This window comes from Carassius auratus, chromosome 18, assembly GCF_003368295.1.
Source record: "Carassius auratus strain Wakin chromosome 18, ASM336829v1, whole genome shotgun sequence".
In the NCBI taxonomy this organism is placed as follows: domain Eukaryota; kingdom Metazoa; phylum Chordata; class Actinopteri; order Cypriniformes; family Cyprinidae; genus Carassius; species Carassius auratus.
In genome coordinates this window covers 3,547,172-3,570,376 of record NC_039260.1, presented here as the reverse complement: position 1 = coordinate 3,570,376, position 23,205 = coordinate 3,547,172, and the positions used below count along the sequence as shown (strand labels likewise).

Here is a 23,205-nt window from a genome sequence, read left to right as displayed (position 1 = left end):
AAAAACTTTTATTTAAAAACGATTTTTTGTTTCTGTTTGGCCTGCGATTTATACGCAAAAATGTACTTTGGCGTGCATATGATACGCAATCAATGCTTATAGTAGAAAAAAATAATGGTAGTACTCAACCCCACTCCCCCACCCATAAATAAATAAAATACGAACTAAACTACTAAAAAAAGTACTTTTTAATTTTCATAATTCACAATGAATGTATATTGTGTTACAATAAATACATACTTTAATAATTGTTTCCAATTCAGTTCACATATATTTGTATAGCACTTTTTATTGTACACTGTTGCAAAGCATCTTCACAGAAAATTAACATTACATTTAGCAGTGTACAGCACTTAAAAAAATTATATATATATTATATAAATTATTAAATTATAAAGATTATATAAAATTATATATATATATGGGGCCTTGAGTTTGACACGTGCTGTAGAGAAATACTGAATATAGCACATGAGTCGTATGGACTACTTTCATGGCGCGTATGATGCTTTATTGTCTCTTTTAGAGCTTGGCAGCCCCGGTCACCTTTTACATTCATTCTATTGGAAAGAGAGCCTTGAAAATGAATGCAGTCACATTGTGTTTTTGGAAGAAATTCCTATGGTGTTGAAAGACATGAGGGGGAGTAGATGATGACATAAAGTTAATTTTGGTGAACTATTGCTACATGCATTATATAATGAAACAATATTTAATAATTTCATTAAATGTAGCTAAATGTAATTATACATTTTTATAGTGAGTTCATTGTTTATTAAGATAAAGAGTTATGATATATTAAAGGCTGTTGACATTTAAACTGGGTCAGTCCCTATTTATCTTATTCTTTTTATGTCCAAACTAATTTGTAGCCTATTGTCTGCTTGGATAAAACTGGGGTGCTTTGTTTAAGAGCACAAAGACATTTCCTTTGAGTCATATCTTCACAGAACTGAACCTGCAGTTATGTGTTAGCAGCTCAGAGACCTAACCGTTAAACAATCACTACTTCAGCACACTCAGTTTTGTGTATTTTACATTGCTTAATCAGTCAGTTCATTTAAGAGAGAACAACAAATGGTCACAAGTGAAAAAAAATAAAGCAATCATTTAGCCAGCAATCTGATCACTAATAGTGTATTAAATCCCATCAGAGAATGCAAGGACTAGTCATGCACTTTCATAATTACCTTCAAAACACATCATAATAATGCAGTGGCTCACTGGGTTTAATGAACAGACTTTCCAGATGATTGTACAGTTATTATTAAGGTCATGGCAGCTGGAATTGAGATTAATCCTTTTCTGCACACGACAAATGATTCGTGTCATCATTTAGTTACAAACCCAAAGCGTTTTAATCAAATGTTATTTAAACCCTATGGGAAGTGATAATGTCATAGAACCACAGATGTGTGGAAGTATGCAGAAATGTCATAAATGAAGTGTTTGTTCTTGATATTACTTAATATTTCATGAGGCCGACAAGTATTTAATGTGTGACTCATGTGTGAATTGTACCCTTCAACACCCTTCACAACTAATTGACTAATCAGCATTCTCCGTGCACACGAACGCTCACACAAATGAGTTCAAGTGTCCAGAACACCACTGAGTGGCACAAGTTGAGTACTTGCTTTATTGTAGCTCAGTCTAAAAAACACCCATAAGCTACAATCACACATAATAGTTGTGCATAATCAAGAATATATATGTATAGACAGGTTGTTTGGTGGCAAAATGGCAAAGCAGTAATCATAAATGACTGTTTATGGTGTGTTTTATGCTTTATACCAGGGATCCTCTTTCCTGCAGAGTTTAGCTCTAACCCTAATCAAACACACCTGAGCATACAGTGTCTTCAGGATCATTCGAAAATCACAGGTGGATGAGTTTGGTCAAGGCAGGGCATTGGCCCTCCCTTACAAGATTTGAGGAACCCTGCTTTATATGTTGAAATAAAAACAGAAATGTATGATAAAGTGCTCAATTACCAGTGGTTAAATACTCCACTGAGCAACATACTGGCTGTAGATGCATATATAAAAGTGTATTGTATCAGTTTTTCACTTGTATGTTATTTTATCAGTTGTCTGCTTCAGTTGGTCGGACAAGCGTGTGACATGCAGTCGCAGCCGGTGATGGCGAGGACTTGGTGGTGTGTTTGTGTGCCGTTAGCGCAGCGCAGGGGAACATTCATGGGCACCGTGCCTGTAGCTGAGCAACACACACACTCACTCTCGACCTTGTGCTTGTCCAGTGAGTACATAGACTTGCTGCCACAGTGAGAGAAAAAGACAGATTCATAATATGTACATAGCTTCATGGTATTGCTGCAATAAAACACAAAAATGCATTGACTTACTTTGCAGAAAGTGACTTCTATCTTCTCTTCTGACTGGCAGTCATCCACTCTAATGTAATTCAGCAAACCCACAGTCCTTCTGCATTCTGGCTCAGTACCTAAACAGACATATGCACACATCATGTTCAGATCAGTGAACATGATTCTCAGATCAACAACAACATCTAAATATAACTAAATAATAAAAGAAACATTATTGTTATAATAGTCCACTGTAAAATAAAAAAAAACAGTATTTAAGAAAAAATTTATAGATTTTATTTTATATTACAACTAGAATTACAATACTAACATTTATGTCTTAATTTCTTCATTTTCAAATGTTCAAACCATCACATTTTATTTTGACGTAAAACAGTGGGGAGCCTCTGATTTGCTTCTTTTATGTTGATGAGCATTTCATCGCAAATCTAGGAAGTTAAAGTGGGTGCAGAAATGAAGTTTGTGTGTTACAGCATTTACAGTGAACCGAGCAGCTCTGAGATCATGAAAAACACTGGATCATGAGCTGCCCACCTGTTAATGAACACAGTGACATGCTTCACTCTTTAACACGTGCATATATTTATTTAATGAAGTGGCGGACTTGTGATTTGATAATCTCACTAATCCATACCACAATTTCGGTTTTATTACGATTTATTGTGCAGCCATGGGAGGGAGTTTATAAACTGAGCAGGATATATGAATGATGGTTTTGGTGGTTGTTCTTACACATCTCACAGCAAGTGTCTCCAATCTGGCTTATTTTACCCTGTGGATAAAAAATACATTGTTTCACATTCATTATTGTGCGGCAAAATAAATGTTCTTTATTACAAATAGAAAGTAAAGTCTGTGTGTGTGTGTGTGTGTGTGTGTACCCCATGTTCCAGACAGCGTTTGCGGTCAAACAAGCATCTCCAGCACCAGTTCTTCATCTTTATTCACACTGCATGTGTGTTTAGTGCAGCCATCTGTATGCATTGCATTTGCCTGAATAGACACATACTGTATGTACAGATTTATGACACTATCTGTCTGAAAATCAGTAGAACATATAGAGCATTTATAGGGGTCTCAAACTACTGGCTCACAATGAAAGGTAGTTTCATATGACTCCTCAAGAATAATTGATTTTTACATTTAGATTGCAGATCACTTCACTTTCTGATTTTGAGTTTTCTTCTGTAGTATTCTTCATTGATTGATTAGCAGTGGCCAATATAGACTCTACTGTTCTTACGTTTGGGGTTGATAAGATTTAAGATTTTTGAAAGCAATCTCTTTTGTCACAAAGGCTACCTTTGTTTGATCAAACATGCAGTAAAAACAGTTATATTATGAAATATTATTACAATTTAAATTTCTTTTTGAATATATTTCAAAATATATTTTACCTGTGATGCAAAGCTGAATTTTCAGCTTCATTACTCCCAATGTCACATTAAACTTCAGTAATCATACTAATAAACTAATTTGTTTTTTTTTATTTAATTATTTTTTTAAATTAAAAATAGAAAGTTCCATATAACAGTGATTATTTGAAATATAAATATTTTTACAGTCACTATTGATCAATAAAATGGGTGGTCCATGCTCATTAAAAGTTATTTTAAATGGTAGTGTATATACTTCATGGGTGCATTTGCAATTTTTGAAACGGTTCTTCTAAGCAAAGCTGCATGCTAAACATATGGCTTTTTTATTTTCTTGTCCATTAACTGTGTTTACTGGCAGGTAGAGGTAGTTAGTGGTGAGCGAGGGGGGATTCAAACCTGTGTCTTCCACAATGACTATTCTGGCTATTTTGACATTGACTCATGACTGTGTCTGCACATATTTATTACTTTCAGAGTGACCAGCTGTCCATCAGATCGTCAGATGCTACATGCAGTTACTACACAACGTCCACGGCAAGCATTAGGTATCGGCTCCAGTGCGTACAGGTGCTGGTCATATAATTAGAAAATCATCAAAAAGTTGATTTATTTCACTAATTCCATTCAAAAAGTGAAACTCTTATTCATTCATTACACACAGATTGATATATTTAAAGTGTTTATTTCTTTTAATTTTGATGATTTTAACTGACAACTAAGGAAAATTAGAATATAACTTAAGACCAATACCAATACAAAGAAAGGATTTTTAGAAATCTTGGCCAACTGAAAAGTATGAACATGTAAAGCACTCAATACTTAGTTTGGGCTCCTTTTGCCTGAATTACTGCAGTAATGCGGCGTGACATGGAGTCGATCAGTCTGTGGCACTGCTCAGGTGTTATGAGAGCCCAGGTTGCTCTGATAGTGGCCTTCAGCTGTTCTGCATTCTTGGGTCTGACATATCACATCTTCCTCTTCACAATACCTCATAGATTTTGTATGGGGTTAAGGTTAGACGAGTTTGCTGGCCAATTAATAACAGGGATACCATGGTCCTTAAACCATGTACTGGAAGCTTTGGCACTGTGTGCAGGTGCCAAGTCCTGTTGGAAAATGAAATCTGCATCTGCATAAAGTTGTTCAATAGCAGGAAGCATGAAGTGCTCTAAAACTTCCTGGTATATGGCTGCGTTTTTGAATGGGTTTTGTTTCACAATCCTCTCCAGGGTGCTGTTATCCTATTGCTTGTATACTTTTTTCCACCTCATCTTTCCCTTCCCACACCTCTCTATTAATGTGCTTGGACACAGAGCTCTGTGAACGGCCATCCTCTTTTGCAATGACCTTTTGTGTCTTGCCCTCCATGAGCAAGGTGTCAATGGCACCAGGTGTCTTCAATATTGAACCTTTTCAAAATATTCTAATTTTCTGAGATACTGAATTTGGTTTTTTCTTTAGTTGTCAGTTATAATCATCAAAATTAAAAGAAATACACATTTGAATTATATCAGTGTGTGTGTAATGAATGAATATAATATACAAGTTTCACCTTTTTAATGGAATTAGTGAGATAAATCAACTTTTTGATGATATTCTAATTATATAACCACAACTGTATCGCTACAAAACAAAGCACACATGTGACTTTACTCATACATATAGAGCTGACAGTCCTTTAAGAAACTGTTTCCATAGAAATGAAGATTATGTCATCATTTATTTCTCCTCATGTCATATTTAATGACTGTCTTTCTCTTCTTATTTTCTTATTCAAAAGGCGTTTGAGGAGCGTTTGGCTTTAAGGACATCAAAACCTGACACATGTAAGTGCAGCATATCCAACACAAAAATGTGAATGAAATTGAAGAGCTGCTTTTTTAAAAGTAATGCTCCTTTTATCGCATTTTCATTGCATGCAAAAACAGCTTGGACGTTTTCAGACATGGGCAAGACATCTGCATTTGTGCTCTGTGGATGACAGAAAGTCACATGGGTTTTAAACGACATGAGGGTAAGTAAATGATGAGAGAATCGTAATTTTTTTGGGTGAACTACCCCTTTAATAATCCTCAGAGTGAGGGTTTTACTTCTGAGAAGGGGGAGCAGCTCATCTTCCTGCAAGAGAGCCGATAACTCCTCTTATCTCTCACACACTCACAGAGTGTGCACACATCCAGCATCACTCGCTCTCCAGCCTACACACACACACACACAGAAAGACCCCTAAAGTCAATCTGTTATGCACCAAGACATCTGCACACGGCACATCAGTATTCTGTATGTTAACTGTACGTCTTTACCGCAATAACAGTTTGATTCAGCATGCAGACATCCACTGGAACTGAAGAAAAAAAGCATTAATGTCTAAGGAAAGATGACAGAGAGCAGCGCTGTACGAGCAATGTGTGTACAGGCTCCAAAATTAACACTTTAGACACCGAATAGGATTTGACGAGTATTATTAAAAATCATCAGCTTCAGTCCGAATTCTTTTTTTTATTATTATTAATGGACATTTTTAACAAGACTTCAAGGAAAATTGTATAATTTTTTAAAATAAAATATCAAACTGCAATAGCTTATATAACAGCTCTATTTTTATATCACTGTATTGTTATTAACGTTGACGTGTTATGTTTTTGTTTTTAAATTTGTACTATAAGTTTGCCTTTGCTGCTTTATGAATTAAATGAATAAATAAATATTACGAGCCATATTAAATGATTCTTATGAATTGTTTAAATAAAACTTAATTTAAATTCAAAAAAGTAAATTCTGGCTTTGGTTTATCGGTATTAAACAATTATACATATTTGTATTGTATATCTAATTGTTGGCATCTAAATTAAGATTTAGATGATCATGCAACTCTCACCTAAAGGAATAACGATTATGCAAAGATTTTACTCTTCAGATGAGTTGTGAATGTGAATTCCTAATATTTAGCTTTTTTGCCACAAATATGCAAAGAACATTGCATTGTCATATTTGAATAAATATAAAAAATTTAAGCCTTTATCAATGTGGAATCATAGATAAATGTCCCGGGCTTACTATGCATGATTCATCACTGCCTGTTATTGTAAGTGAAAAAAATATGCGCCTTTCATCATATTGTAATAGCTTTTCTTCAGTTTTAAATTGTTTCCTGTTGTTTATATGACTAAGGGGAGGGAAATTAGATTTTATTTTTACATTTTCTGAACAAAGTACTGTTGTTAGTAGCTGGCTGGGTATTTGGTTGCTACGATGTTCTTGGTGGTTAATTACTGACACAATCAAAAGAGTTTATCATATTTTGGTCACTATATGGGAATCAATTTATAAAATAACCTCCTTTTTTTGTGAATCTATAAAGAAATAATAGCTCCCCATCCAACATCATCCTGCATAATTTGAGGTATAATAAGAGACATTATATATGGAGACGGTCCACTAGTATAGAAAATAATGGGAGAAATTATAACACTTTCTATGTTGCATTGTAATGAAAAGAGCCAGTCTGAAAGCAGACTGAAAAATATAGTATTTTTGTGTGATTACAAAGCAGCATGATATGATTGTTCCCAGATTTTGTTCCTGATTGGAAATATGTTAAGCATAACATTTTTGTTCTTTTCCATTCTGGTTGTTTAGAGCTAAACATGCATGATTGGAAATAAACAATATCTTGTTTGTTAATGTCAAATCAAAATGACTTCTCTCTGGTGATGCATGTTGGATTTCTCCAATCATTCAGTCCACTTAAACTGTCTCGTTCGTACATATTTATCCCATTTTTGTGCAACATCCACATCTCAAAATCCATTGAACAACCGATGGATAGAACCAAGTCTCTTGTTTTCGAATCCATTTCACTTGGATGTATGACACAATATGAAAGAAAAGATCTGTCTTTACTTCCATTTCATTGCAAATTTGAATGAACCCACATTAAATGTTTTTTTTTGTCCATACGTAAGTGCAGACAAATGTAATACCTGAATCCAAGGAATTCAAATCCCTTATGAAAGTATGCATAATAATATGCATGCTTTATAAAAAATCAGTCATAATATCATAGCCTGAAACTGATGAAATCAGATTAATATTCATAAAGTATGTCACAATACAGAAGTTAAATGCATTGTAAAATCAACTACATATCATCTTTTAAAGTGACTTATGATCTTAAAAAAATATTCAGAGTTCATAAAAATGAATCAAATTTAAAACAGTTCACAAATTAATACACACCCCTGCATCTTGAATTTAAAAGAAAAATGCTGATATGCCAAAAAGGCCTTATATGATCTAATTTAAGGATGCAGAGTTAAAAAATATTAATAAAAACATTTGGAAACACTTCACTTACAGCGTTTATGTATAATGCATTATAAAAGGGTTATTGAATTATAACTATTCATAATGTGCATTTTTAAGGCATTATATTTTGTCATAAATAATAATAATAAAAACATTTTAAAAGCATAGTGTAACAATAAATTGGTAAGTGTTATAATGTATCAACTGTGGTTAGAATTATTCATATTGTACAATGCATTATAATGTGCATTACAAGGCATAATTAATGCATTAAAACGACTTTTTAAATGCTTTATACATAAAGGCTTTTAATAAAGTGTTTTAATTATAGTTTTTTTTTTTACTGAAATAAGAATGAATGTTTTAATATATATGTATACAGTATATGTATCATGATTGATGTACATATCAAAATAACAAAAGCAGTTAATAGTCAAAAATAAGAAAATATACAAATAGGCGGTGATGATTTTCAAACAGAAAGGACGCACCACAGGACAGATCTGGTTGCAGAGAGGGTCCACACACTGAACAATATGCAGGCCGGTCTCTCAGTCTACTTGCTCCGTGCAGGTGTAGCTTTAACACTTCTCTTCCCACCTGCTCCCCACCTGGTAGACCACAGCGTCCACCAGACACACCTGCTCATATAAATAGTCGATTACATGCTGATTGCAGAGTACACTCATCAGGACATGAAGCTGCAAGGGCAAGTGAATAACACATGCGCAGCGAGAGAACAAAAGCGTGCCAACCTTATCGGGCGTGTAGGTGACCTCTATGCAGCCGCAATCATTGGCGGTGGTCTCCGTGATGTAACCCGGGGGGCAGGTGCGAGTGATGTTTTGACAGTCACACACACATTCACATGAATCACAGCACTCCGTCAGTGTGACCGACAGCTACTTGTATGCAGGGCAGGATGGTGATGTTGTCACAGGGCACTGATCCTTTTTACAAACTGAGAGAGGGCAGTAAATAGATTGATGTGATTGAAAACCATCTTTGTGAAATTAACAAGTGTGTGTGTGTGTGTGTGTGTGGCGGACAATCTCTTGGGTTTGTGAGGACAACACTGAGCCTGTGATTGCAGTGAGGGGGATCTGACCGCTTACAGTTCAGGTCACACACAGTAGATTAACAACATTATAATTTGGTAGAGCCAACAGGTGTATCATATCTGTAAGTATGGGTGGTAAAAGCATCACGTATCAAAGGCTCAAATATTTTCTTTTCACGTGGATGGAATTGTGGAATCCGGTCATAAAAGTTTAATGTACAGTTGAATTCACATTTAAAGCAGAAAAAGACTGCTATTTCTACACATTCAGAGATGAAGATACAACTGGGGAAAAGACGTGGCGGAGGTGTGTGTATTTATTTTAAAAGATTTGTAATTTAAGTACTGAACTTATTGCAGTTTCGGTACACCCTTTCTATCTTCCTCATGAATTCCCTCAGTTCTTTTTTGTAGTAGTATAGATTCATCCCCGTGCCAAGAATGATACAGTATGGCATTTGAAAATGTTCTGGATAAACTTGATAATATATCCAAATATATTGCATTTTATATTATGTGGTTTTGATCATTGTATCATGGACAAATATTTAAAGGGATACTCCAACCCAAAATGAAAAGTTTGTCATTAATCACTCAACCCTATGTCGTTCCAAACCTGTAAAAGCTTAGTTCGTCTTCGGAACACAATTTAAGATATTTTGGATGAAAACCGGGAGGCACGTGACTGTCAAGTAAGTTCCACTGTCAAAGTCCAGAAAAGTATGAAAGACGTCGTCCATCTGCCATCAGTGTTTCAACCGTAACGTTATGAAGCGATGAGAATACTGTTTGTAAGGCAAGAAAACAAAAATGACGACTTTATTCAGCAATTCCTCGTCAACAGTCTTCTCTGTGTCTCTCCATGTCACTCAAACTGCCTATGCTTTTCTGAATCCAGAATTTGTATAACCATAAAAAAAGAGATGTATGAAATAAGTATTTTCAAAATAACAGCTGTCAAATCGATTAATCACGATAAATATACATACATACATGTATATATTTTTGAAATTTATTTAATATACATTCATATTTAATATCGCAATTAATGAGTAGAATATACATTATGGATACATTAAATGTATAAATGCACATTATTTCTGTATTCTCTGTGTTAGATGTGTACAGCACTCAGATCCCGTCTTCTCCCGAAGAACCTCACATTGTCCACACTCTGGGGCTGTAGCACAGCAACTGTTGCCATGACAACACACACTGAGAAACCACTTCAAGAAATGGGGCTGTTAATTGTGTAGTGCATGAGAGTGATAGTGAGAGACACATTGTGTCTTTACCTTTAGCATTGATGCAAGGCAACACTGTGCAGTTAATGCGCTGCTGATCCAGAGACACACACACCAGAATCATGAGACTGCCAGAGGCTTATTGGTTTTATAAAGTGGTGGCAATAGCAATATCAGAAATATGTGGTGTTTAATAAATGGTAAAATCAATATACTTAGTGGGTTTTCTCATGGTGGTCCAGACACTGGGTGCAGGTCTCTTTGCTTACACACTTATCTCCCATTAACACGAATCTTTCAGGGCAGAAACAGCCCTCTGTGGGGGTGTTCAAGCATGCTGATCCATTGCCCTTCATTAAACCATCACCCATCATGTCACCAGGACAGAACTGCCTCCCTGTCCGCACTGCTCCAAACATCTGCTTCGACACGCATCGTATTCCACTGAGTTTAAGCATGACATGGCTACACACAGAAAATACAATGGGAAATTCAAGTATTCTGTATTCAAGTAGAACACAAATTATTAGTGACATGAATATACTGTAAGAAATAATGTGGGGGGAGAGATTTGATTTCATCCAGAATAAATGTTTGGATATTATGTCATGTGACGGTTAAAGCTGGTTAAAATTGCAGGAAGGAAAATTGGAGAAATGGAGGTGGAGAAAGTTCTTACATTTTCATGATACCTTTAATAATGTACACTGATGAATTGAACACCATGGGATCAATTTTGATCACTAAATACTCACCTTCATGTTGTTTCAAACCGTTTTTTTTCCTCCATGAAACACAAAATTTATTTTTTATTTGAAAGGATTATTTTATATGAAAATGTTTAATTCATTGCTTATTCGTTTTTATATTTTAATTTATTTATATATAAAATAACAATTTTATCGCAAAATTCTGTGGCATATCTTTAGAAGACTACTTTGTATTGTCATTTTCAGAGGTCACTGTGAACCTCTGTTGGATGCCAAGATCTGTGTAAATATGTATCTTCTTGTGGTTGTAATAGCAAGGTTTTGAACAACATGAGGGTGATTAAATAATGCCATCATTTTCATTTTTGGGGCAACTATTCCATAATACCTCTGTATGCTGTATGATGTATGCTTCTTTCTTTCAAGCTTGAGACTTTCATTACAGCACACAGATCTGTAATAACTCCTGTTTGTTCTGCTGATCAAAGTATCACCATCTCACTGAACTGAGACACACAGGGTCCTCGCGGCTTCACTTCATGACTCATTAATCACAGAAGACACCAGTCCTCCAGTCACACACTCCCTGCTGGATGCAGTAACAAGGTCACACACAGCATTAGGCTGGCAGGCCGCGGTCCGGCAGATCTGCACATAGTCCTGCAGGGGGACCAGCGCGTGACAGCGGCTGAACGCCTCAGAGTTCAACACATCGCCCTTCATCACCCCCACGGAACTTGACTGAACCTCCTGATGCTGGACACACTCATCCAGAGCCCGTTCCTTCAGATACACGTCAGGGTCTGTGGTCACACGGCCGTCAGAAAACACCAGACCTGTCTGATCAGCAGAGATTGGCAAGTTATGTACATCACACACATACTGTATACTATGGCTGGTTGGGAAAAATGGTATGGGAGGTTAGGAAAGTGTAAAAAATGGCTCCATTTCGATTCAGGATGACACCCCCACAGGATGCTGAACTGGACTTTAAATTAGAATGACAGAAAAAGTGTATCTGCAATACAAAGAAACGTTTGTTTCGTGTTTAGATAAATTGTTAGATAATTAATTAAAATTTTACATTTGAAGAAATTAACATTTAAATATTAAAATAAATATAAATATCTACTATGTGTATATATTTTCAATACATTATATATAATACAATATACATATATATATATATATTCAATTATTAAATTCAAATATAATTTATTAACTTATTAAGAAAAAAATATTTAACGATTGAATTAAAGTTCTTATATGTGTGTGTGTGTGTGTGTGTGTATAAAAATGAATACATACATGCACAGTCAGTCATCAAATTCAAATATAATTTTATAATTCTGAAGAAACATACATTTTAACTATTGAAATAAATATAAATTTCTATAGGTGACATTAGATGGATTATTTCTAGGCCTATATCACAAAATGTTAATATCATTTCATGGAAATACCCCATATGATTACGAATAAATATACAATTTGTATTAACAAATGTTAAAACATTTATTTCATATGAAAAATTCCATTCATATATATATATATATATCTGTGTGTGTTTGTGTGTGAATATGAAGATTTCATTTATATGGTAATTTCTCTTTCTCTTTGTATATATATATATATATAGTTTCAGAATAATACTTTCCTACAGTCGCAAGCTAAAAGGAAGTGTATTTACCACATAAGCCAGTGGTGTTGGGTTTCATGGCGATGTCCATATTGAGCATTAATTGATTGCTGAGGGGAGTGAAGGTGAGTGTGAATCCATGCTGCTCTGATCTCAGCAGGTGCAGTATTGCACCAATCTGTGTGACAGTCACTCCCTCACTCCTGAATGGGACAGCGGTAATTACACCACCCACAGTCACCTGCAACACAGACAACATGCTGACCCTCTCTGCTAACTTAGTGAACTTTGCAATGGATGCACTTTGCATGTCATCCTGTAGCACCACACTCATCCTGCCCTCCCTCAGCTCCAGACTCTTCATTCAGATCTGATTGTTCATGCTTTGACAGGCAGCTGTATGCAATACTAGCTCCGCCCCGCCTGAGTGAAGCAGCAAATAGGAGTAAGCGGCTCTCAGCTTCAAAGCCGCAACCGAAAATGACACAACATGACTAGTGAAGCTGCCCATACAACTACCTTGTAGGAATAAAAGTATGCATATTAAGGCTAGAAGTTTATGCATTTTCATAATTCTCTAAATTGTTGTCACTTGGCTTCAGTGCATGATTAATTAAGTTTCTTTATGCCAAGATTGAGTAAAAATGACTATTTTCGGCAGTCTGATCACATAATGAGTCAATAAAACAACTGTTTAAAACCACAGGTGCTATTTCTTTACACAGCAAAGGTGTGGTGCGATGTATTGTGTCATATATTGGTGTCTAATGTGAGATTCATAACAGGATTGGTTGTTGTATAGTGAGGGATGTGTGTTTGTACAGGGGCAGGTCCAGGTACAGCTGTAGATGTGATTGTAGTGGAGGGCTGGGAGGCTATTTTTGCAGACGAGAGGCTCCATCTTCTCACAGTTGATGTGGTGGCTCTGCGCCATTACTGTTCCTGATGGGTTGCACAGCACTGAGTGACAACCATCTGGTAATGTCTCCCCAGACTGATGGAAAGAAAAAATAGAATAGATACTTACAAACCAGAACATCAGGAGCCTTCGTTAGTCAGCAGTAGATACTACACGATTAATCCAAATAAAAACAATATAACAATAGCTAAGTGCAAATATAATTTCAGAAAGACTGCAATTTATTCACATGTAGTATACTGTATGTGTTGCGTGTTTCAGAGTGAAGTGCAGCACTGTGTTCTTTTATACACACAACCATAACAACACATGATCAAGTGTTTTCAGTGGCTCAGAAGTGCCTCGGTTCAAAGTAAAACCATCTGGATCTCTCTCCCTGCATCCGCTCTATCGTTGAGTCTTTTGTAACATGAATTTGAAAACACAGCACACGACAACTATCTTCTTAAACTCGTGAAGAAAAGTCCTTATAAACTGACACTGCAGTTTTTTATCCAAATAAAAGCTTGATGGCTTAACATTTGAAAATGAAGAAATTAAGACATCCATAAATATTATTATTGTAATATTAGAGTTTTACTATTAAAAAATTATTATTATTACATTCTTTTTCTTAAATGCTTTTTTTATTTTACAATGAAACATTATAAAAGGATTTTGTTTAATATTTGATCTACGATAATAATAATCATTATAATAAAAATAATAATTTTACAATACGATGCAATTATTATTATTGTTATTACATAATCACAAAATTTGGGGCTAAATTGTGCAGCTCTACAAACCTGGAACATTATAATCTTCAATTTTACAATTTCAGAAAAAGCCCCAAACAGCCCTAAATCATGCAGCTAAAATGATATTTTATGCAAGTAAGTGAACGCAAACACTTCTGTCTACATGAGCTACTGTATGCATTTGTTGATTTCTGAAATGTTGTGTTAAAGGGGGCATTAGTATGAGCTGTTTTCAGTGGTCATTTTTCTCTTTAAGGACATCTGCAGCCAACAGACTGAAGAGACTCTTTAAAAGCAAACTGGTTCAAATGTTGACATTTATAGCTAAATGCCCAACATCAAACAGAGCTTTAATGGGATAAACGTTTAAATGTAACTCTATCGCCCCCTTGAGTTCAGAGGTTAGCTACTGCTATCATCACCCAAAAGTGCATGTGGAGTACAGCATGCATGCTGGTAAAGTCCAAGCATTCATCTTTGCAACATGCACAGAATATGTTACTAGCCGTAAATTAAGTGAGTTGTTAGTGAGCAGCTGTTGCTTTAAAGGTTTTTTTGGCAGATTAAGTTACTGGTCCAGAATCAGTCTGGTCATACTGGTTACCCACTCCAATACGAAACACTGACACTCCTGTCTAGAACAAACATGTGTTGCTTGTAAGTCATAATGTTATGTGAATAAAATCATAGGAGTAGGAGTTGAAATGCATAATACTGTGTAAATAATGTACATATAAAAAATAAAAAAATATTACATGAAAAATGCTGCAGTAGGAGTAGAGCAAAGAGTCAGCAGCTTTATAAATGCAAATGGATGTGGTGCATATTGTTATATCGTAGTGCAGGATTTACTAACAAAGAAATCCTTGGTCTATTGCTGTATCAACATCAACTGTCATTAGTAAGAGGACAATGGAGCTGTTATCTATTAAATTGAATTTATTCATAAGAAGGAACAAGACAGACATTCAGGAAATTGCCTCTTTTGTGCAATCTGAAGTAGCAACCGGTGGCTGACTGCACTTCACTTTGATGTTATGCTCCTCATGAATTTATGTAATCTAATAATGCTAGGACTTCATCTCATAATGCTACTACTTTATTCTTTTAAACTTTGCAATTTTTATTCTCATGAAAAGCCTGTTATTTTATTCAAAACACCATGATTTTATTCTCAAAATAGATAGTAAAATAGTATTTTTTTAATATTTACATTGGTTGCACTTTATTTTACAGTGTACGTACATGTATTTATAGTGTACTTACAGTGTATTTATCTAAGAAAGTTCTGGTAAAACAAGGTAACTACATGGAGTAGGGTTAGGTTTAGGGGTAGGTTCAGGGTTAGTACCTAGTTATTACATAGTTATTGTAATTACTATAATAAGTACATAATATGTACATGAGGAACAGGACTGTAAAATAAAGTGCTAACACATTTTTGTAGTGACATGCTGTTTATTACTCATCTCTGTTTCAGACCCATCTCTAAAATAATTTGTGATTGTGATTTATTATTTTATTAACATTGTTTTTAAATTTTTTTGCTAGATGGCTCTTGTGTTAGTAAGTCGTAGTGGCATCCTGTCGGTCACCACAGAAATGTAATAATTTTGACTTCCCCGTCCCTACCTTTGCAACTTAAAAATAAATTACATTTCATATATACAGTCAAATTATTTAAAATCTGGAATATCTTGCCCCAAAGACTTTGAAAGACTGTTTTTACAGTCTGTGGGAGTTTAAGTTAGAGTGGAAATCAACAATGTACCATATATGATTTTAATAAAGTTACATTTGTATTGAACCCTGAACATCACTTTAAAGTCCACTTAAAAGATTTAATTGATAAAGCTGTAAATAATTTCACAAACAGAAATATTTATCAAAACAGTAAAAATTTGTGAAACAGTAATGAAGCTCTTCTGATATGAATGTACCAGTCCTATTGTGTTTAAAGCTGCGGTATAGGGAACTTTTGACGCTCTAGAGGTTAATAAACAGAACTGCTTGCGTCTTGCGGAAGAACATCGTAGCCGGAACTACTTCTCTCTGTTTATGTCTATGAAGAATCACAAAGGTACTGGGTTACTCCGCCGCGGTACCCACGAAGAAATCTAAAATAGTCCGAATATAAACACTTATTATAGGTGCACCCTAGTGATTCAGGACAAGCCAAAAACACGGTTTGGAAAATGGATTCATGGTGTACTCGCTTATTATATAAATTTTTCTACATTTTGAACACAAACAAAGTTACGGACCACAGCTCTGATTGGTTGATTTCTTACCGGGAGCGGCTGACTTTCTGCAAATGGCAATATGACCACTGGGAGGAGCCAGAGGAGCTTGATTTTTTTCACAGATTATCTGTCTCTTATTCTACTGTCAGGACATAATGGCAGGTTTAACAAATATGTAAAAAATATATATTTTTACAAAAGTTACCTACTGCAGCTTTAAGTGTTTAATAAATTTTATTGTGTTTCCTAGTGTTGACTCTCACACTTACCATTCCAGGTGGACACATACAGCCAGACACACATGACTCACACACTCCATGTCCAGGTGCACTGCTCTGGGTGTGTGTTCACAGTGTGTGTGTGTGTGTTTTCACTGCTGTGTGTGTGCACTTTGGATGGGTTAAATGCAGAGCACGAATTCTGAGTATGTGTCACAATACTTGGCTGTATGTCATGTCATTTTCACTTTCAGATTCTGGCAGGTCTTGGCAGACTCTATCCCAGCATCCCTCATACTCTCACACTCAAACGCTGCAGCGGAGGAGGACAAGAAATAGAGCGCTGCCCTACAGATGAAACACACACTCAAAGAATTCATTATATGTTCTTGTCCGAGCCACTTGACAATATTCTGTCCACTTTTGTGTCTCTGATGTGTTTAAGTGCAATTGTGCTCCATTAGAAGCACAAAGACGTTCGTCAAAGAAGAGGTCATACAGAGTAGATCCAGTGGCTTTATTAGAAGTGCATTGCATGAATCCACTTTTGAATCCACTTACAAAAACATGAAAAAATATGAACACAATAAGACAGGTCAGTTCAGGTGCTTGACCAAACATCAGGCTACCAAACGCTTATGTGCATCTCTATGAAAAATAACTGTGATATTTTTTTCCTGCTAACCAGATGGAGTGATGGTCACCAATCATGTCGCTGGGCTAAAAAGATCTCTCCATTATGGTGGCATGAGCAATGTTCGGGGGGCACACACTCACCCGCGTCACTGAGGAAGAGTCCTCTGGGACAAAAACAACCTTCCTCACAGAAGCCACTGCAATCACCTTCAGGCAGCGACAGAAAGCGTCTGATTACACACACTCCCACATACCTCAGGTCAGTTCTGCACAAACACACACACAAACACACACGTTTGGTCTCCTGTCCTAATGGTATCAAGTAAAGATCTTGTTCCATGAAGATGTTTTGTAAATTTCCTACCATAAATATATCAACACTTAGTTTTTGAGTAGTAATATGCATTGCTAAAAACTTCATTTGGACAACTTCAAAGGAGATTTTCTCAGTATTTCTTTTTTCTGCACCTGCAGATTCCAGATTTCCAAATAGTTGTATCTCAACCAAATATTATCCTATCCTAACAAACCATATATCAATGGAAAGCTTATTTTTGTATAAATCTCAATTTCAAATTAAACTAAAAAATAACTAAAAAATGTTAAAATATATATTTAAATTAATGAAATGTTAATTTAAATAAAATAAAATAAAAATCTTACCACATTGAACATATTTATTTCTTGTTGTAAACTTACTTAATTTGGATATATTTTTTAGAAAACAAGACATAACATCTTCTATTCTCAAGTAAATGTGTCAGTTTCAGAATGACAATACATTTGTAGTGATAAATAAGGTGAAAAACAAAAAAACTTTTTTATGACATGTAAACAGACAGAATGAGATATACCACAGTATCCATGTCCCCTCCAGTTGACTAGCACTCCCTTAACTGGGAACAGGCCTTGTCCCAATAACAATAGGACACATTACCTGATGGTCTGTGTTGCCATCTGGTGTTCAGTGCATATAGAAATCATGACATCATACTTTCAAGCAATCAAATTCCTAAAAGTGCTTTTATTGTCTATAAATATGCATCTTTATTGGACTGTAACTGCCATTAATTAGTGTTTTGAATGCAACATTTTTAAACATTGACATGTGGTGTCCCTGATTTGTAATATTTGTTAATGTACATGTATCTGTATCTGTGTGTGAGTGTGTATTCCTCTCTTTGGGTTTAAAATGCAGGAATCTGGGGGTTGCAATAGAACATGGTCACAGTCTGCGTTCATCTTCCATGCGTTCCCGAATCCTTCGACGCATGTCTTCAGCTGCCCGCCCACTGTTAAGATGTCGTCTCCTTGGTTACTATTATAATTATCACACAGACCACACGTTTTCCCAGCATAGGCTGGGTTTAGCTGCAAACCCACACACACACACACATATGCTCACATATCAGGTTTGCAGCACGGGAGTATTTGATACATGTCCCAGATTCGGCACACACAGACTCTATATTATGTACATGGGAAGTATTTCTGGATTATTTTCATCACGTAAAGCTCCCAGCATTGTCAGACACACAACATCTGATCCAGACTGCTGGAAATTCCAGCTAAAACCAGCTTAAGGTGACAGATTGTTGTACAGGGTTTCTGGATGGTCAAAACTTATCGTTAGCTGAATCAAACTGGTTTAGGTGATTAAAAAGCTTAAAAAATAGGTTTAGGAAGCTTAAAAAATGACAAGAAAACACCATAAAACTGATATCATATTTATTACAAAAGTGGTCCATTACATTTACATTAAATTTACATTTAGCAGCAATTATTATCCAAAGCGAATTACAGTGCATTCAGGTTATACAATTATTATTCTTTTTTTACCTGTATGTGTGTTCCCTGGGAATTGGACCCACAGCAGTTAACGCAATGCTCTGCTACTGAGCTGCAGGAACATATTATCTAATGGTATTCTAATGTAAATATATGGCAATATACTATATTATTATTATTACTATTATATAAAACAATACAAATTTAGGTTTTTCCTCAGACACGGCAATCAAATGACTTCAGAAGATTTGAAATACAGTGCACAAGTAATATGCACTGCACTACTTTTGAACATTTATGGTGCTTTTATTTTTCAAATTACTCAGGAGTTTGACAGCCTCAGTCAATATTCCTTTTTATTCTGTGGTATAGAGGAGTCAGAATTTATTTTTCTATTTCATGGAAAAAATTAAGTCTCACAGGTTTGGAATGATATGAGAGTAAATAAATGATAACCACTTTTATTTTGGTAGTGTATATGTATATATATCTTTTTTTTTTACTATTATAGTATTTATTAACATTTTGAATCATGCTTTCAATTTTAATATTTTCATTTCTTTTGTTTAATTTTAGGATTCATTTTGTTAGTTTTGTACATTTTTAATTTAGCTGTAATTTTTATTTTATTTAAATTTTAGTACAAGTCATTTTTGTTCTTGAATTTTTTTATTTCAGCATATTATTTTCAGAATTACCATTTTTTTAATATATTTTTTACTAGTTTAAGTATCTATTTTTAGTTTTTGATAACAATTTTTATTTATTAGGAAAACTTTTCCATTAACCTGATTAGAGCTGGTTGAGCTTGACCATGTTAAGCTGGTATATCCTGGTATCCTGCTACCCTGCTGAAAAGACTAGCATAACTAATAGTGTTTTATATGCTGGTGAGCTGGTGTAGCAAACCAGGCTGCTTAACTACTTTGACTAGCAATGGCAACACTAACCAGTATAAACCAGCCATGATAATGTCTGATAATGTCATAATAATTATAGTCTAAGCTGGTATTTTCAACAGGGTATAGTGATCATTTATATAAAAAAACCTAAAGAAATGCTATATGAATTGTTATCATGATTTTGAATTCCTAAAATAAAAAATCAAATAGGGAAAATACACTGTAAAAATATATACTGCTGTTCAAAAGTTCTGATGTTTTTTAGAAAAGTCTCTTCTGCTCATCTTCCTATTTAGAATAAAGGGCTTTTTTTAATATTTTTTTTTTTTTTTTTTTTTTTACTTTTATTCATCAAAAAAATCCTGAAAAAAGTAAGTTTCCAACATTGATAATAAATCAGCATATTATAATTATTTCTGAAGGATCATGTGACACTGAAGACCGGAGTATTGATGCTGAAAATTCAGCTTTGCATCGCAGGAATAAATTACATTTTAAAATTATATTAAAATAGAAATTTTATTTAAAATTGCAATAATATTTCATAATATTACTGTTGTTTCTGTATTTTGGATCAAATAAATGTAGACTTGTTGTACAGAAGAGAGTTCTTTAAAAAACATAAAAAATCCTTGATCCCAAACTTTTGAATGGCAGTGTGCAATGTGTGTTCTTTGTAATTATTAATGATATTTACTAGCAATTTCTGAGTGAATTTTTTTACATTTTAGACATTTTTTTCCTTCAGTCTAGAATCTTCTTTTTAGTTTTTTTTTGACATTCCAGTTTCCAAAAAAAAAAAAAAAAATCAGTTTATCATGCACATTGGAATTCACCTTTAGTTAGCAATCCATAAGCATATATTTTGAATAGGATATTTGCCATTTGCTCCTTGTGACGGCATCTCATCAACAGAGAGGTGAAGCTCGAAGAATTCTCCAAGAAACAAAGTCACTCCTTTCCTCTTTCCATGAGAGAAATCACCAAGACACCGTAAACATGTACACAAAAGCAGGCATTTAATCATCTTGACAGTGTACAAACTCTGCCATAGCTTGTTTAATTCATGAAAACCTGTGTTTTTGTGTGTGACTGGCCTTTACCCAGTATGGAGAAGCTTCTGTGTTGGCTGTCTCCCGCCAGCATGTAGCTGCAGTCTCCAGGGAACTCATAAATCACACTGTCAAATGTGTGTATGTGTGACCAGACCCCTCCACTGACACCAAACCTACAGAGAAAAGAGTTAAAGAGAGTCAAGCACTTGCACACTTGTTTATAATCAAAGCAACAACTAATATTTAAAAGTTAGGGGTCGGTAATCAACCAAGTCTGCATTTATTTGATCAAAAATATCATTACAAAATAATAATAATATTGAAAAATATAATTAAAGCTTTAAATAATTGTTTAAGATTTTAATATGTATGTAATTAGTATGTAATTAAATTAATGTAATTTATTATTGTGATGGTAAAGCTGAATTTTCAGTGTTAAATAATCCTTTCAAAATCATTCTAATATGCTGTTTTGCTGCTCAAAAATAACATATATTATGTTGAAAGATTACTATCTTTGTTAAAGCCTTGATATCTTTTTTTTTCAGGATTTAATTGTGAATAAAAATAATTTGGTAACACTTTATTTAAAGCCTATATGCATAATGCGTTAAAAAAATGTTAATTCACCTTATAATGCATTGTACTCATTTCAATTCATTCACTGTCAATTCAGTGTTACACTATGCATTTTAAATTTGGTAATAATTATTTCTGACAAGATATAATGTATTACAGCGCACATTATGAATTATTATAATGCATTGTCCCATATAATAACCCTTTATAATGTATTATTATGCATGCCTAAACATCAAAACATAAACCTTAAACAACCAAACAGATGTCCACGTCTAATACAAGGATTTGAAATAATCACAGAAACAAATGCATATTGTAATGCATATTCAGGACAGCTTGCTGGTAGTGTAACACCTATTACCTTTGACCTCTGACCTCTGCCCAGCTGCAGGCTCCCAGCAACAGGTTCTCTGAAGCACTTTGCTGTGCAAGGTCTTTACTGTCCAGTGTCTCACAATCCTGAAGACATGACTGGAACCCAGTCCTAGAAGAAAATAAACACTTTATAAGAACAAGAGAGGGAGAGATGGTGTGATTCCTGTTTTTAAACTCAGAGAGGACAATAGGAGGAAGTCTGGGCATTGGAGGAACCGAAGGATTAGTCTGGAAGTGAAGACAGATAAGACAAACCAACAGAGGACTTTAGAGCCAAGCTAAACAGCATACACATGCACACAAACTGCAGCATATGCAGTGAGTTCACAGCCTCTGTGATGTAACCTGTCTGTAAAACTGAAAGATTAACTGTTGGAAAAACCTTACTGCAGCTGTGTATTCAGAGCATGTTCACATGAACTCCATTCATTATTAATATGGGTTTTGACATGCTATCATTCTTTGTTGATCCCGAACTTACTGGCAAAACCATGTCCTACATCAAATCCTTGCTTCAGGACCCAAACTGTACAGTACATTTGACATTAAGTGGCGACCCTTCACAGCACTGAAAAGTAACTTAAACTAATGCCCAACAATTATGCTAATATAGTAACATAAAATAGACTGAATAGAAAAATTTACATATGAACATTTACTCACACTTAGGTCATCCAAGATGTAGATGAGTATATTTCTTCATCGGAACATATTTGGAGAAATTTAACATTACATCAGTTGCTCATGGGTGGATCCTCTGCAGTGAATGGGTGCCGTCTGAATGAGAGTCCAAACAGCTGATAAAAGCATCACAATAATCCACAAGTAATCAGTGTGGTTCCAGTCTATACATGAATGCTTTGTAAAGTAAGAAGCTGCATGTATAAATCCATCAAGACATTTAACCTTTAACTGTTGTTTTTGGCTTAAATACCCAAAGTAGTCCATAATAACGCTGTCCATCCCCTGAAGAAAGGATGGCCCAAAAGTCCATCCCCTTTTGTCCTCTTGCATCAAAATCCACCAACAAATTTGTTTAGAACTGTTCTGGACTGTTTGC

At 34.9% G+C, this 23,205-nt stretch overlaps 1 protein-coding gene across 1 annotated transcript; it reads right to left on the bottom strand.

The window, feature by feature from the left end:
• Positions 1-1,987: 1,987 nt before the first annotated feature.
• LOC113117997 (von Willebrand factor) lies at positions 1,988-22,638 on the bottom strand. The gene is given in 24 exon segments (XM_074559964.1): positions 1,988-2,290; positions 2,366-2,463; positions 3,080-3,119; positions 3,229-3,259; positions 3,261-3,340; positions 4,195-4,296; positions 5,817-5,924; positions 6,030-6,070; positions 8,513-8,675; positions 8,790-9,016; positions 9,078-9,173; positions 10,212-10,274; positions 10,390-10,493; positions 10,552-10,730; positions 10,733-10,803; positions 11,577-11,642; positions 11,645-11,905; positions 12,736-13,206; positions 13,510-13,681; positions 14,919-14,981; positions 17,585-17,673; positions 21,237-21,361; positions 22,132-22,373; positions 22,627-22,638. Coding segments are annotated over 24 exon segments (3,096 nt in total). The 3' UTR covers positions 1,988-2,098.
• Positions 22,639-23,205: the final 567 nt, after the last annotated feature.